A 17,675-nucleotide genomic window follows, 5' to 3' on the forward strand; every position below is an offset into this window, starting at 1 on the left:
CAGTGTGTTTTTATTCATTCATTTATTCATTCATTTGACAAGCATTTATTAAGCACACACTTTCAGACACTGTTGATATCTCATTATTTTTGGTTCATTTCTATGATCTCATCTGGGCAGGGACAGTTCATTGTTGCAGCTTCCTCAACTCTTCAATAATTAAGAGTTGTTTTGAGTGACTAAAACATTAAATGACTTTTCTAGGACCACACAGGCTGTATTTATGAGAAATAGGACTTAAACCCAGGTGTTACTGATTTCTAGACCAGCCCTCCACTCATTCCACCAGGCTGTCACTCATATCAAATAGGTGACATGTCAGGTTTTTTTAATCATTAAGAAATGTGTATGGTTTTAGTCATTATGAAGTGTTAAGAGGTATTAACATGCAAGAACCCTATCCTTTCCTCCATTTTAACTTCTTATTCCTCAATTACAGCTCCTGCTCTTTGAGTTTTTAGAGAAGAAAGATGCCAAGAAATTCATCTTTGATCATTTACAATGGGTAAATGAAGAGAAGATCCCTTTGTGTTGAATTGCATTTTCATTAATGTCTTATTTCTTTGATAAAATTCATTTCCAATGAAGCTTATTAAGAGTATCATGGCAGGGGTGGCTAGGTGGCCCAGTGGATAGAGCACCAGCCCTGGAGTCAGGAGTCCCTGAGTTCAAATCTGACCTCAGATACTTAATAATTACCTAGCTCTGTGGCCTTGGGCAAGCCACTTAACCTCATTGCCTAGCAAAAACATTAAACAAAAGAGTATCATGGTGTCTTTTTTTTGAGTTGCTTTCTTTTTTTGAGTGCCTCAGAGAAAAAACACTTAAGTCAAGTAAAAAAAAAGCTAATCCCTCCCAGCCCAATTCCTTGAAGAAGACTAGGTCAAGGTCACCTTTTTCTTGGGCTAATTAGAACTTGGGGGCAAAGTTTTAATGGGTTTCTTGGAAAAAGCACAAAAACTAGGAGACCACAATAGGGCTAGGATCTCTTCTGTAAATGACACAGGTTGTCACTTCTGGGCATGCCATCTTTAAAAGGATGCCCCCTATTATTATCTTCTCTCCAGGACTTTTCCCCTACTTTTATTTTCTTTTTTCACATCTGTCCTGTCTCATATAGGAGTTCAGGATTCCATTTGAGGAGACATCTCAGTGAGAAGTCACGGAAGAGATATGAGAAGGGAGAATTGAGGATAAAGAAAGGAAGAACGTCAACAGCAGCAACTTCAAATTCCTCAGGCTTAGAAGAAATTGATAATTAGAGCACAACTAGAAGTGAATTCCAGCCAAAGTTTCAGGAAAGGGAACATTAGGTTTAACTGTATGATGTGAAAATGGGAACAAATTAACAGAAACATAATTAAACCATCAAAACTCTAAGCATGAAAATAAAGCAGCAGGGCCAGTTCTAAGAAAAGGAAGAGAAATCTCCTCATCTCTTGTTAAGGAGTGCAAGCTTCATGGTTGAGAAAGGAGGTGAACCCATGGTCCCTGACTCAGATATATTTCTAATCCCAACATGCTGTAGCCTGTTCCAAGATGGCACCCCCCCCCAAATGTAGAAGAGTCATTTAGATTAACTAATGACTTCAGGGAGGACGGATGTTCTCCCTTCTCCACTTTTTCTGCCAAACTCATATCTACAAGGTCAAATGGCATGACACAGTTTACACATTTGGAGCTAATGGGCTTTTGGAGACCATTTAGTCCAAGTTCATCATTTTTCAATAAATCTGGAAACAAGTCAAGAACTCTCTTCAGTAACTGAGAAAAGGGACCACTAGAATAAACATCCCTTCCTTCTTCCTCCCACTCCTTTACTCTGAAGTAGCTCTGACCTCTTTAACAAGCCCTCCTTGGCTTTTTTAGTCAGCATGATGAATTCTCTGGCCTGATGACACAGGGACCTACTGTCCATTCTCCCCAGCATTTCACACCAGGCAAGGGTTTGACTCAAAGCATGTGAATGATACCACAGGAAATCCTGTGAAATATTAAGTTGTCACTTGAAATTTTATGAAAAATATTTTCTCAGTAAGACATTTATTTTCCCCACAACAGCAGACTGATTCATATTTGTTAAATCCTTACTGTGTTCCAACACCATTCTAGGAGTCACGGAGGATATGAAAGAAAAAGAAACCTGCCCTCAAAAAGCTTTTTTTTAGGGTTTTTTTTTTTTGTAAGGCAGTGGGGTTAAGTGGCTTGCCCAAGGCCACACAGCTAGGTAATTATTAAGTGTCTGAGGTCACATTTGAACTCAGGTACTCCTGACTCCAGGACTGGTGCTCTATCCACTGCACCACCTAACCCCCCCCCCCCAAGAGCTTTCTATCTGATTGGGTAATTAGTCTGTAGGTATACAAAACAACTAAAAATAATATAAAAGTCATGGACTAGATTGTTTGATGAATGGAAAATTATGAGTGTTATAGTCAAGGAAGACTTGTAGAGAAGACCTTGACCTTGAAAGAAACATCAGATTTGCATTGGTTGGGGAAAAAAATTGGAAGTTATTTCCCAATAATAGGGAGGGGAGAGGGGAAGCACGGATGGACTCAAAATGAACATGTCTTATATCAGATATCAGAAAGGAAGCCTTGGGCATCATAATAAGCTTGATTTGAATCATCCCAAGAACTGAACCACATTCCAGACCATCTCACACTCACCCAAACCATTTTGGCACTGATTGTATTCACCTCCGTAGAGACCATGAGAGAATGTGATCCCATATGGAAAGCTCTATTTTTTGGTAATCCATGACTGTTCATGCACAACTGCAATATATTAGATGGCAAATCAGTGCCATCTACCATGAACTACTAAGTATGTACGATGGAATCAATGAATGGTGACTATTAAATGCAGATTAAGGTGTTTATACAAGATTCTGTAGGTAAGAGGGAGTCACTGAACATTCTTATGTAGAATTGTAACAATGTGAAAGTAGAGTTTTAAAAAGTTAACTATGTTGTTTTGCATGACTTCATATCTAAGTGCTTGCCTTTCCTTGAGGAGAGGAGGAGGAAAGGAATTTGGAACTCAAAATAATTATAAAAAATTGTCTTTACATGTGGTTGAGAAAAAAATAAGATAGCATTCTTTTTTTAAAAGAGAAAAACAAGGTTGTACAATATGAGATATACTATGTTTGAGGTGGACTAAACATACAGAGGCTACTTGAAGAGATTATTTCTGTAATCCAGTTTGAGAAGATGGGGAAGAAGGATGAATCTAATAGACATCTTGAAGTAAAAATAACCAAGAGGACTTGGTGATTGTGAAATTGAGAGGAAAGGTCTCACAGATCAGGAGAATGGTTATGGCCACTAACAGAAATGAAGAAATAGAATGAATGCTATGAAACATCTCTCCTGATCTCCACTCAAGATGGCAGGTCAGGTTCTCCCTTTAGGGTCTAAGGGTAGCAGTCTTGAAGAGATATGAGATATTTTCTCTGATATTATAGCTCAGTAGTCCCCACTAGAGCACTTCTTCCATTGATTGTCAATTGATTTCAATTAGGCAGACAAACCCAATTAGCTTTTAGAAAGATGTATTTACGAGGGTGGCATAGTACCTCTCTCTCCACTCCCAACAAGTCTTACATTCTATCTTTCAAGTACCTATGGAACCCAGGGGAAAGTAGGCTTAAGGTTAGTTAAAGTGCACAACTCACAGGTTCTGAAAGTCATTTTGCCGGCATCCTCCTTGGGTATGGTGTCGGAATCTGCCTTTGCTCTTGAATTCTATTTATTCTCGGCTCCTGATTCAGAGACCACTTCCAATTGCTGATACACCAGGAATTCTGTAGGACACCAGTGAAAAGCTTTGAAGGCTCCTCCCAAGAAATTCCTCCTGGGGCTTGGGCAGGAGGCCTGCACCATAAATTATTAGATGTTCAAATAGACCTCTTGGTCTTACCAGCCCCATGCATATGACCAAATCCTCCAGCCAACAGGAACAGACTGTTACACCCAACTGAAATATTCAGGCCTTGTTCACACCCAATGCATACTTCTGAGTGATTCAGTCAGGTGTGTTCTCACCTGATATAGGTATCAGGGCTAAGAGTTATAGAGTGATTGTAACCCCATCCCATGGTAGGATAGCTGACTTAAAAATAAAGACATAAATAAATTTCAAATGCATTAAACTTAACATGACAGAAAGTAGTTTAAATAAATATACCTTGTGAGAAACTTTTCTTGTTTCAGGTTTAAAATAAATGGTTTCCTTTTGGGCAGCTTTAAAAATAATAAATGTTTTCTTTTCTTTTCTCAAATAGTTCAAAGAGGAAGGAAGCCATGGAGTTATCTTATTTCTTTACAGTTTGCTCTTTTCTCGAACATTTGAAAGGTAAAATCTATAAATGGAAAACTTTTGCTCAGATCTCTTCTTTTAGGGTCTCTTGCCATGTAACAATAATATTAATTTATTTTTGTACTAGAAAGGACCTTGGATCTCTATATTAGAAATATTTAAAAGAAAAAAAAATCTTTCACTGAGCAAAATTTTTCTGTCTTAGGTATTTCTACAGAAATTCTCATTATATTCATTCATTCAGCAAACATTTATTAATTTTTAAAAATTTATTAAAGCTACAAATGAATAGGAATCTATTTTCTCTCCACCTCATTCCCTAACCCTTTGGGGGGAAAATATAAGATCCTCTTAAAAATAAATAAATTCCCTCACTAATAGTGACAAAAATATATATGCATATCATTCTTTTCCCTGAGCCCATCAATTTTCTATCAGGATGTAGATTTCATGCTTTATCATTGGTCATCTAGATGGTCATTAAGTTGAACAAAGTTCTCATAGCTTTCCAGTATTGTTATTAAGTTGTTCTCTTGGTTCTACTCATTTCATTCTTTATCAGTTCCTACAACTCTTGAGGAAAAAATTTTATATTGCTGTTGTAGTGTAAATTATTCTTGTTCTGCTCATTTCATTTGGCATCAGTTCATAACATTTCCTCAAATTTCTCAAAATTATTCCTTTCATCATTTCTTATAGCACATTAGTATTTTGCTACATTCATATACCAAATTTGTTCAAGTATTCACAACTGATTCAACGATTGTTGGAGTTTCCTTTTTTTCCCACCACAAAAAGAGTTACCATAAATATTTTTGTATACAAAGAATCTCTTCCTCTTTTTTGATCTCTTTGGGATATTGGTCTAGTAATAAAGATATAGCTAGGTCAAAGGGCATGAATTTTGTTTAAAAATTCCAAATTGGGGTGGCTAGGGCGCAGTGGATAAAACACTGGCCTTGGAGTCAGGAGTACCTGGGTTCAAATCTGATCTCAGACACTTAATAATTACCTAGCCGTGTGGCCTTGGGCAAGCCACTTAACCCCATTGCCTTGCAAAAACCTAAAAAAAAAAATCCAAATTGCTTTCTAGATGATTGGACCCATTCACAGGTCTACCAACAGTACAACAATGTGTTCTTTTCCCTTAGCCCTTCTAAAAAGTTGTCATTTTCTCTTTTTTGCCTGTTGAAAAAAAGAAATTAAAGTTCAGCTGGATATCAAAATTAAATCATAGAAACAATAATATCATTAAAGATAATGGCAACAATGAGATGGCATACAAATGTTTTGGAATGCAGTCAAAGTAGTCCCTGAGAGGGGAATTCTAAGTCTTTTTTATAAACAAAAAAAGAGAAAAATAGAGTAATGAATTGAGCATGCAGTCAAAAAACTCGAAAACCAGAAGACAATTATGAAGTATCTACTACATGTTAGGAATCAAACTAAGTGCTGGGGTTTTTAAAATGTTAGTTGTAGACATTAGAGAAGGCTGAATGTGATATTGTAACTCAATGACTCTGTCTTAAGGTGTGAAGACCAATGAGCAAAAAAGAAATAGCTTATTTTATTACAATTTTCATAAATATACAAATATATCAACATCATCATCAACAAAAAGAATATTTAATATTTCTTGATCTCATGGGTGCTATAAAAGCCACAAGGAAATAAAACACAGACCCTGTCCTCTAAGAGCTTACAGTCTAATTAGGAAGTTAGCACAAATAACCTGAAAAGATATATGGTGGGGCAGCTAGGGGTGCAGTGGATAGAGCACCTGCCCTGGAGTCAGGAGTACCTGAGTTCAAATCCGGTCTCAGACACTTAATAATTATCTAACTGTGTGGACTTGGGCAAGCCACTTAACCCCATTGCCTTGCCTAGATATCTGAGATGTCAGTGGAACTCCAACCTTTCTAACTCCGAGTCACAAGGCTATACTACTTTTTAAAAATTATTTTTAAGAAATTTAAAGTTTTGAATTTTCATAGTATTTTGAATTTTTCAAAGTCCTTTATATATGAATCTATACATGTGTATGGAGATACTCAACAAGTGCAAAAGGTAGGCACAACAGACATTTATTATCTCCCAGAAAAAAAAGATAAGATTTGATGTGGATTTGAAGCTTAGCTCTCTTTCTTTTCTACCTATTCAAGCTTGGATACATCATTAAATCTTTCGAGACTTTGGTTTCCTCATCTCCAAAATGAGGGAATGGATCTGTATGAACATAGCACAGAGGTCCCTTCTAGATGTGGGAGTGAACGCGGAGTTCACTTAACATCGATTTCTGACACTTTTTTGTATGACCTTAGACAACTATCCCTATACTTCAGTGACCTCAATTATAAAATGAAGAGATTGGGTTGATCTGCCTCTAAGGTCCCTTCAAATTAAAGCTCTCATTCTGTGACCCTAAAGAAGCTTAGTCAAAGCTATGATGAATCCTGGAGAAATGTTAAAGACAGGGAAGGCTGTAGAGTTTCAAGGAGAGACATCTCTTCCTATTGACTCCTTCATCACCAAGGCCTTGTTAAGATGGGCAGAGAATTTTCTAGGTGGAGAGGGGAGAGGGACACCATTCTAACTAAGGAGAATATCAGAAGAAAAAGTCCAAGCACCAAAAAATTAGTAAAATAGATTGACTGGAGAGGGAAAGTTGTGAAGGGTAACAATGGGGGAAAGGTCTAGATACTTGCTCTAATCTTAGATATTTCCATTTCATTTCATAGGCTTCAGAAGGACCTTGATATCAGCACAACTCATCTGTTACAACCGAGTGGTGGAAATCTCATTTGCAGGCAGGTGAGTTTGGAAGGGCTTCTTCTTTCTTATTAGTTTAAATTTTTCTAACTATTCTCATTTCCTAATGCAATTCAATTCTACTAGCCAATAGACTGCAAACTTCCTGTGGACAAGAACCATGTCATTTTATTTTTTGGCTTTGTAGCTACACTAGCTAGGTCCTCCTTTGTTTATGAAATATTCATGGTTATTGATTTTTCTCAAGTTTAGAACAACATTGAAAAGAGAAAAAAAATACTGCGATGAGTCCCTCTACCAAAAAAATATAAGAACCCCTGATTTAGACCCTGCCGTTAAAGAGCAAATAAACTAATAGTGCAGCTAAAGCAGCTTCCTAAGTACTTAAATAAAAGGCAGAATAAAATAACTGTACAGAACAGTCCAAATAAAATGCTAAAATAAAAAAACTGATTTTCTGATAGTATTTTAAAACATACACTATCTCATTTGAATTCCTAACCTCATAGATGAGGAAACTCAGGCAAATTAATAATAATGATAGTATTAAGATATTACTTTAAGAATTGCAAGGTACTTTACAAATAGTGTGAAGATATAGGGATAATAGGGGGCAGCAAGGTGGTTTAGTGGCTAGAGCACTGGTTCTGGAGTCAGGAGGACCTGAGTTCAAATCCAACCTCAGACACTTAATAATTGTCTAGCTGTGTGGCTTTTGGTAAGTCATTTAACCCCATTGCCTTGCAAAATCAAAAGAAAAGAAAAAAGTCATGGGGGATAATGGATATTCCTAGCAATGAGCAAAGGCACCAAGATGATAAAAATGTAGAACAGAAATGTGTGTGAGGAAAAGTAGTCTAGTCAGGCCATGATGTAAATCTGGGAACATAAGGTAGAGTTAGACATGGAACAGTTTCAGACTGGGTCACTATTAAAATAATCCAAATGAGAAATATGAGAAATATCCAAATGAGAGAGATTGAACTAGGGTGGGGGCAGTAGGAATGAAAAAGAACTATTTTAGGAGTGCATACCAGCACCATGACAGATTTGACTATTTATTTGATGAGGGAAGTAAGGGATGAGGATGAGTCAAAGATAGTGCTGTGGTTTCAAGGCTCACTGGGAGGGAATGATGCCATCAATGAAAATAGATGAGGGGGAGGAGCAGGTGTTTGGGGTTTGGGGAGGCAGGGGATGGAAGAAGGGTGAGCTACTGAAATGGCAAAGCTATTACATCCTCCATATTGCTCCTAAGAACATTTGCTGGGAGGAATTGAGTGACCAAAAGTTGAGATGAGCTTGAAAAAAAGTAGAAAGATCAGAGAACATCTCAGAGCTCTTAATTTGGAGATGGATGGTGAGCTATGAAGCATTTCAGCCAACTAAGAGACCAGGCTGTTAGAAGAATGAACAGCTTAGATATTGAAAGCCCTGAGGTTGCTGACAGAGAAAGGGTTCAGGAAAAACTGTTAATCAACTAAGTCTAGGAGACAGGTGAGAACATGTCTTGGAGGTTTGCAGGTGATAGTAACAAGAGACCTGAAGCTCAAAAGCCAAGTGTTTGTGGAGTGATGGTATTTGAGAAGGATTGGAAATGGCAACTAGAGTCAAGACATATGCTTTCTCCTCCTCCTCCTGGCTTCCCGAAACAAGGATCAATAAACTAAAAGAACAGCCATTCATGGAGAGGATTGGCAGATGTGTCATGCTCCAGGAATGGTATTCCAGTTAGTAAGAGGAAGGAGAAGGGGATCTAGAAAAGAAAAGGAATTGAACAGTGGAATAGATCCCAAAGGGAAGCTCTGAAAGAAAGGTGGACAGAAGGGGAGGAGAATTAGGTAGGGGAAGGTTGGAGAAAGCAGAGTTGAGAGTATAGACAGGAGAAATTAAGCGTTAGAAAGAGTTTGAGTTGGGGCAGCTAAGTGCAGTCGATAGAACACCAGCTTGGAGCTGGGAGGACCTGAGTTCAAATCCACTCTCAGATACTAACTGTGTGACCCTGGGCAAGTCATTTAACTCTAATTGCCTCATAATTTTTTTAAAAAAAGAAAGGCTTTGTGCTTTGGATTTGTGCCTACATGGCAAGGATTAGAGGAGTTAGAAGCTAAAAAAGATACAAGGAGAGCATGTAGTTTGGAAAGAATTCTGATCCTATAACCAATTAGAACCTGGAGACCTAGAGAGAATGGGGAGCATTTATGCTACCTTAGTTATATGGGAAGGAGAGAACCAAGCAGGCAGAGATAATTAAGGAAAGAAATTGTAAAATTAATTAAGCTTATCTCCTCAAACTAATTCTGCTATCTTTAGAAGGAAAGTAGCATGGTGCAGGAGAAAATATAATGGATTCCAAGTAAAAGGACCTGAATCTTAAGATCACACTTAATTCCAGTGTGATCTGAGCAAATCACTTTTCTCTGGGCCTCAGTTTCCTCATCTGTAAAATGAAGTTTTAGATTAGATGGCCTCTAATTCCTTCTAGCTCTAAGTCTATTATTATTCCAAGATACTCTAGTTATTTTGAAAATAGCACCATTGTTTTGGGAGTAAATGCTGAAACTTGCTTTTGCAAGTAGTAGTAGTAGTAATGGAAGTAATAGTAGTAGTGGTGGTGGTGGTAGTAGTAGTAGTGGTAGTAGTAATAGTAGTAGTAGTAGTAGCAGCCCCAGTAATAGTAGTAGGGGAAAATTTTAAATTTAAAATAAAAAATATAGCATTACTATTACCACTACTCTACCATTACTACTACCATTACTTTTGTTACTACTACTACTACTACTACTATTACTACTATTGCTACTACTACTGCTACTACTACTACTGCTATTATTACTACTATTATTTCTATTACTACTACTACTACTGCTACTACCACTACCACTACTACCACCCCACTACTATTACTACTACTACTACTACTACTACTACTATTACTACTACTACTATTACTACTTGAATGACTTGGATAGAGATAATTGAGTTGTTTTTTTTTCATATACCATAACTATTTTAAAGTACATACTATGTACAAGGAAATATTTTCTTGGTTCTCTTACTGCTTTTCATAGCCTGTATGGGCATTCTTAAGATAGCACAGTGAATAGAGTGCTAGGTCTGAAGTCAGGAAGACCTGAGTTCAAATTCAGCTTCAGACACTTACTATCTTTACAACCTTGTTTACCTCAGTTTTTCATAATGTAAAGTGAGCTGGAGGGGGAAAAAATGGCAAATCACTCTAATATCTTTGCCAAGAAAATCTCAAATGGAGTTGCAGAGTTAGACACAATTGAAACGAATGAATGACAACAACAAAATGGAAATCCTTTAAGTAAGACCTTCTAGTACTTCTTGGGAATCAAAAGACTGGCTCTCTTAGAAGAGTCTAGTCCTTAGATTTCTTCAGTCAAAACCATTGAAGTAAATGACAGTCTCTGTCTTGTTGCAGCCTATAAATAACCATCTGTGGCATGTTTCTACCTAGGCCATTCTAAATCTCATATTAACAGGACAAGCAAGTCCCCAAGTCTTCAATGGCTATCAACAAGGAAGTTCTCAAGATCTGCTGCATGGAGTCCTCACCCGTAGTGAGGTAGGCTATTTACAGTGGGATAAGGACAACTTGGAGCAACAAAAACTCTCACAGGTAAGAGGGGTTTTAGGGAACTCCAACTTAATGTGAGTCAATAGCATCACATGACAAAACAAAAACAACCAAAGAAAAGTTAATGAATTTGGGGTTGCATCAAGAGAACCATCACATCCAGGCAGGCATGTGCAGTAACCCAGTGGAACTGGTATCTGAAAACTGATTACTAAATTGCTATCTCAGAAACTGAAAAATGCTACACATCAGGCTTTGATTTATTGTTTTATTGGTTTGCTATTCTTAAGAAAAGATTAAAAATGCAGATTCAACGTAAAAGTGTGTCATGTTAATTTTTTGAGAGTAAGTTGTTCAATACTTAACAACACAGCTTCCAAAGATAAGGAGATCATAGGGCCATTCATACTCTGTTCTAGTTAGATAATATATAGAATATTATGTTCAATTCTGGTCCCACATTCTAGTGAAAGACATTGAGAAGCTGAAACCCAATCAGAGGAGGGTAACCAAAAGAATGAAAATCCTCTAATTCTTTCTCTACAAAGACTGGTTCAAAGAACTGAGGATAGTTAGCCCAAAGAGGAGGTTGAGTGGAAGGAAAGGGGTTAGTGGTGTCATGATCAGTCTTTTTTTAAATGCTATTTTATTTTATTTTTCAATTACATGCAAAGATAGTTTTCAACCTTCATCTTCCCATAAGCTTTTGAGTTCTACATTTTTCTACCTCCTTCTCTTCCCTCCCCTCTCCCCATGAGAGCAAGTAATCTGATATATATATATATATATATATATATATATATATATATATATATAATTCATGTTTAACATATTTCCATATTAGTCATATTGTAAAAGAAGAATCAGAACTAAAGGGGAAAAAACCAGGAGGGAAAAAATACTTTAAAAAATGGAAAATAGTTTGCTTTCATCTGTATTCAGACTCTACAGTTTTCTCTGGATGTGAATAGCATTTTCCATCCAGTAGCTAAGTCCATCTAGTTGATCATCACACAATGTTGTTGTTAATGTGAACAATGTTCGCCTGGTTCTGCTTACTTCACTCAGCATCTGTTCATGCAAGTCTTTCCAGGTTTTTCCAAAGTTTGTCCATTCATGATTTCTTACAGAACAATACTAATCTATCACATTCATATAACACAATTTGTTCAGTCATGGCCCAATTGATAAGCATCCCTTCATTTTCCAATTCTTTGCCCTTTTTTATGATCTCTTTGAGATACAGATCTAGTAGTGGTGAATGAAAGGGTATGAACAATTTTATTACCCTTTGGCCATAGATCCAAAATGATTGGATCAGTTCACTACTCCACCAACAATGCATTAGTGTCCCAGTTTTTCCAAATTCTTTTCAATGTTGCTGATCAACCTTTTCTTAAAAAATATATTTATTCTCAGTTACTTGTTTTTATTTTTAACTTATCCTTTAAAATTTTAAGTTTCAAATTCTCTCTATCCTTTCCCTCCCTACTCCCTGAAATGATAAACAATTTGATATAGATTATACATGTACAATTGTGCAAAACATATTTCCATATTAGTTATGTTGTAAAAGAAAACAAACCAAAAAAAGCCATGGAAAAATAAAGGGAAATAGAATGCTTTCATCTGCATTTAAACTTTTTTCAGTTCTTTCTCTGGAGATGGATATTTTTCATCATGAGTCTTTCAGAATTGTTTTGAATCATTGTATTGCTAAGAATAGATAAGTTATTCATACAATATTTCTATTACTGTGTACAATGTTCTCCAGGTTCTGCTCACTTGACTTTGCATCAGTTTGTATAGGTCTTTCTACATTTTTCTGAAATCATTCTGCTTGTCATTTCTTATAGCATAATAGTAATTCCATTATAACATGATCAGTTTTACAGTATTTGAAGGGTTGTATGTAGAAGAGGGATCAGGTTTATTCTGATTGGTCCCATAGGAAAAGAACAGAACAAAAGGTGAAAGGTGAAAAGAGGCAAACAGATTTGAAAATTTAGTTAATAATTAGGTTAATTCAAAAGTGAAATCAGGAAGTACCTCAGGATGCAGTGAATTCTTTCTCCTGGGGAGTCTACAATTGGAATCTGGATGACTATTTATCAGTGAGAATGGTGCATAGATTTTTTTTCAGGTGTTCATTAGACTACAAGGCGACTGAGGTGCCAAACAATTGCAAAAATCCTGTTACTGTCAGTTTATTTGATTCCTCAAATCTTTCACCAAAATACTGATATTTGGTATGTCTATCATTCCCCAAGATATATGATAGCTGATATTTTTTTTTTTTTAGTTTTTGCAAGGCAATGGAGTTAAGTGGCTTGTCCAAGGCCACACAGGTAATTATTAAGTGTCTGAGGCTGGATTTGAATTCCAGTACTCCTAACTCCAATGCCAGTGCTCTATCCACTATGCAACCTAGCTGCCCCGTTAGGTAGTATTTTCGTAGCACATGCTTCATCAAAAAGATTTTTGAGGCAGGCAAAAATGGGTGCCTAACTTTTAATGTTAGGGCTTTAAAAAAAATCACCAAAATATGTGGCCTCCCTCTCAGAATTCCTCATTCATCCAACTTCCTCTCCAAAGAGCTTTCCAGCTGTGGGTATTTACAACATCTGCCAAACTAGAAACTAAAAATACAACTAAGATAAGTCTAACCATTGAATTAAAGGAGATGTGATTCTGCAATGACGAACAGTCTCCACAGTGGGAATGTAAACACACAAATGCTAAACAACTGAGAAATGAGGCTTCTCTGTTTTCACAAGAGCATCTCAAAACTCACAGATGGCGAGCCAAGTTGTTTGAAAAAAGAGGACTTCATAGAAGCCGTCCACTCATAACCAGCTGGGACAACAGAGCTTAGATGAAACCACGGAGGACATAGCATCAAATAGAATAACTCTAGAATTTTTCCATTAGGTCTTTCCATCCCCAGCACCCCAGGGAATAAATAATGAGTATTCTCTTTAGACTAAGACCATCAAAATGCATCTGTCTCCACAGTGGGCCATCAGCACATCACCTGCTCTGATGGTCGTGTGGGATGCAGAACTGACTGGAGCGTGAGGAATTTCCGGGTTTAAGCTTATTTACAGAGATGTAAATTAGAGGTATTCAGTTTAGTCACCATTCCACAGTATGTTGCTTCACACACAATCTCAATTCCATTCCAACTTGCTTCCTCCATTGCTTTTCTAAGCCCAAGCTTTGGGGGAATTGGTCCTTTCTAGCTAGACTTTCTAGTTCTTCCAAGACACAACTTTTATCTTCTGTCATCATTAGAATCCTGTCCTATTTTACTGGAAATATCTCTTTTCCAGGCTATGGTCAAATTCTATCAAGATTTAATCTCAGATACAAATATTTTTAAAATAATATAATTTAAAAAATTCTTGTTACTGTGTTTTGATGGCTTCAATCATGTCCAATTCTTTTTGACCTGTTTTGGAGGTTTTCTTGGCAAAGACACTGGAGTAGTTTGTCATTCCTTCTTTGGCTCATTTTACTGATGAGAAAATTAAGGCAAACAGGGTGAAGTGACTTGCCCAGGGTCATACAGCTAGGCAAGTGTCTGAGATCAAATTTGAATTCAGCAAGATGAGTCTTCCTGATATAAAGCTCCAAATACTATCCACTCTAAAAAATAATAAATTAAATATTTTTTTAAAAAATCTCTCATAAGAAAGGAAAAACAAGATATAGGAGTCAAAGTCTTAATTAGGAATTCTAGCAAACATTTGGCTTTTTTGTTTGTTTTTAGTTTGGGGTAGGAAGACTGGAATGAGTCAGAAATAGTGTTGACTAAGGAATAAGTGCTCCTTTGGATGGTTGAAATAGAATGGAAATTGGGGCTGCTAGGTGGCGTAGTGGATAAAGCACCGGCCTTGGAGTCAGGAGTACCTGGGTTCAAATCCAGTCTCAGACACTTAATAATTACCTAGCTGTGTGGCCTTGGGCAAGCCACTTAACCCCATTTGCCTTGCAAAAATCTAAAAACAAAAATAGAATGGAAATAAAAGTCATGGAAATTAAGGCTTCTGAGGACAAGAATCAGTGGTTCAGAGCTCCATTGCAATATCTTTCTTTATGAGGGGCTGGCATCCTGTGATGAAAGAAGAAGCTGGGTTCAGAATGACCAGACTTGGGGCTGCAAGATAGCACAGTTAATGGAAAACCAGCCCTGGAGGTTCAATGATCCTGAGTTCAAATGCAGCCTTTGACATTTGAAACTTATCACCTGTATGACACTGGGCAAGTCACTCAATCCCCACTGCCTCCTAAAAACAAAGCAAAAAAACGCACATAGAATTATTAGACTGGAGTTCAGTCTTATTTCGGCTTCCTTTTAGCAATTAGATTTTGGGGGGCCTCATCTAAAGTTGAAGGTGTCTGACTCTGATGCCCAGGATCCTTTGAGCTCAAAATCTATGACCTCCCTTGTCCTTTTCTTGCTGGAAAAATCATTTGGAATGGATTCAACCCCCTTCTCTAGCTTTTTGGTTTTTCCCACCAGCCTTTACCTGATTCAACCTGGATGCTCCCGGCCCTGAGATACTGAGGAGGCTTTATTCTCATATTATAGAAGGGGATAGAACATAAAGACAAAATAAAAATAATCACACCTACAAATAATATTGAACTCTAGAAATAGGAAGGCTCTGATTGGGCCCTAAAAGTGAATATAAACTTCCAGGGTTAATGAGCCTGCTCTGTGTCATCTAACAAACAAATTGCCTGTAATCTTGCCTCTGAAACTATAGCAATAATCACATAATAACTAACCTCTATATAGGTCTACAAATCACATTAGAAATGTGTATATTTGGTATATGTAGTGTATTTATATTTATTTACATATTTATATGTGTCTATGTGCATATAGTATATCTATGGATGTGTATATAACATAGATCATATATGCGTGTCATATTATATATAACATCATATGTATTATATATAACATGTGTTATATATTATTATTATATGTTTATATATAAATAATTTGATCCCCATAAAAATCCTGTAAGGCAGGTGCTTTTTTTTACTCCCTTTGTACAAATGAAAGAAACTGAGGACAAGAGTTGCCCAGAGTCACAAACCTAGTATCTGAGATAGGATTCAAACTCAGGTTTTCCTGATGATATTCAATCCACTCTAAATTTCCCTTCATTTTCCAGGGCTATGAAAGTCCCAGGCTGCTTTGCCTATTCAGAGCTCTTGCCCCCACTGTTCCTGATCCCCAGTTTCTAGGGTCAGCAATTCACTTCTCCAATCCAACTGAACTATTCAATCAATTCTCCGAATTATTGCGTGCCTCCTGTATAGGGTGCATTATGTTGAAGATAAAGACTCAAATGACCAACTCTATCGCTACTCTAACTTCTGACAATTTAATTTGGGGTGGAGAGGCTAAGATAAATGCACCTATACAAATACCAGACAGAAGGAGATAAATGGAAAGATGTTAAGACAAAGTTATGAGAAATCTGAGGAGAAAATCATAGGACCAATGATCTGGAAGGAAACTGAGGTCCAGAGAATGGAAGTGACTTGTCTAAGATCTCACAGGCAGGAAGTGTCAGAGGATTTGAGTCCAAGTACAGAGCTTGGTCCACTTTTCCTTGCAAAGCGTTCCAGGAAAGCTTGTGGAAAAATATCATAATTCACCTTCTCTCCCTGGACTGGACCAATTCTTGTCCTCAGATGCCTTCATTTCCGTGATTGCTATTTCCTTTTTTTTTTTTTAAGGTTTTTGCAAGGCAAAGGAGGTTAAGTGGCTTGCCCAAGGTCACACAGCTAGGTAATTATTAATTGTCTGAGACCGGATTTGAACCTAGGTACTCCTGACTCTATCCACTCTGCCACCTAGCCACCCCCATGATTGCTATTTCCAATCTACTTCAGCCATCCAAAGGCATGCTTATTCTTTAGGTAACACTATTTCTGAACCACCCCAGTCCCCCCAATCCACCCCAAGCTAAAACAAATAAAAACCCAAATTTATCTCAGGTGCTATCATTCCTAATTAAGACTGACTTCCAACATCCTGATTTTTCCCTCTCATGGGAAAGAGGATGGTGAGGACCTTCAAAGAGGCCATTTTTAAAACAGGATTACAATACCACACATACAGAAATTAAAACTTACCTTTTCCACCAACAGGAAGGAAAGTTCCATTTCTTCACAGGTCACCCTTAATGGTTCTCACTTCCACACCCTCAGCTCCCCTAGACCCAATGAGGCTTTTCTATTGATTGGCTGTTGGTGTTGTTCATTCTAACACCAGCTTTCCCCCAACCCACACTTAGATACCACAAGCCAAATCACCTTGAATCAGATAATCTTTTGTCTCTACTAAAAATCAGGAAATTTTAATAAACAGATAATGTATAGCTCCTGATGCAGTGTAGGCAATGAATAAATATTTGTTGACTGATGGATGGTTATAATAAAAGACAATAACAGTGTTCATAATAATTTGTAAATACATCGCTCTTTAAGGGAGGTGAAACAAAGCACTATGCATCCATTATCTCAATACTAACTTAGTCAGGATTTTTCACCCTCGTTGTGACATAGACTCCTTAGGCATTCTGGTAAAAATGATGACCCCCTTCTCAGATTGATGTTTTTAAATGCAAAAACATAAAATTCATAGGATTCCAAAAAAGCAATTCTATTGAAATATAGTTATCATTTTTTAAAGTTCATAGGTTAACCTAGCTGGCCTTGATTTTTCTTCATTTAAAATCTGAGGGGGCAACAGAATGGAGTACCAGTCAGGAAGTGACAAGGACCTGGGTTTGGATCCGACCTCAGACACTTGGCACTGGTTGTGTGACCAAGGGTAAGCTACTTAACCCCCCAAATAACCCCCCAAATCAACAATAAGATACTGAGTTACTATTTTAAAAAAAGATCATAGCTATAGGTAAAACCATCTGGCAATTGTGTTCTAAAAGAA

The 17,675-nt window shown here is 37.1% G+C and overlaps 2 protein-coding genes across 2 annotated transcripts in view; one reads left to right on the forward strand and one right to left on the reverse strand.

Moving 5' to 3' along the window:
* MED12L (mediator complex subunit 12L) overlaps nucleotides 1-3,814 on the reverse strand; it is a 581,984-nt gene extending 578,170 nt beyond the window's left edge. The window contains exon 1 of the mRNA XM_074191044.1: nucleotides 3,683-3,814. The gene's annotated coding sequence lies outside the window, so the exon portion shown is untranslated. The remainder of the gene's footprint in view (nucleotides 1-3,682) is intronic.
* MINDY4B (MINDY family member 4B) overlaps nucleotides 1-17,675 on the forward strand; it is a 48,074-nt gene that overhangs the window by 11,868 nt on the left and 18,531 nt on the right. Inside the window, exons 7-10 of the mRNA XM_074192733.1 lie at nucleotides 440-505; nucleotides 4,292-4,362; nucleotides 7,065-7,137; nucleotides 10,580-10,741. Coding sequence (XP_074048834.1) covers nucleotides 440-505; nucleotides 4,292-4,362; nucleotides 7,065-7,137; nucleotides 10,580-10,741 — 372 coding nt within the window. The remainder of the gene's footprint in view (nucleotides 1-439; nucleotides 506-4,291; nucleotides 4,363-7,064; nucleotides 7,138-10,579; nucleotides 10,742-17,675) is intronic.

Source organism: Macrotis lagotis, chromosome 6, assembly GCF_037893015.1.
Source record: "Macrotis lagotis isolate mMagLag1 chromosome 6, bilby.v1.9.chrom.fasta, whole genome shotgun sequence".
Lineage (NCBI taxonomy): Eukaryota > Metazoa > Chordata > Mammalia > Peramelemorphia > Peramelidae > Macrotis > Macrotis lagotis.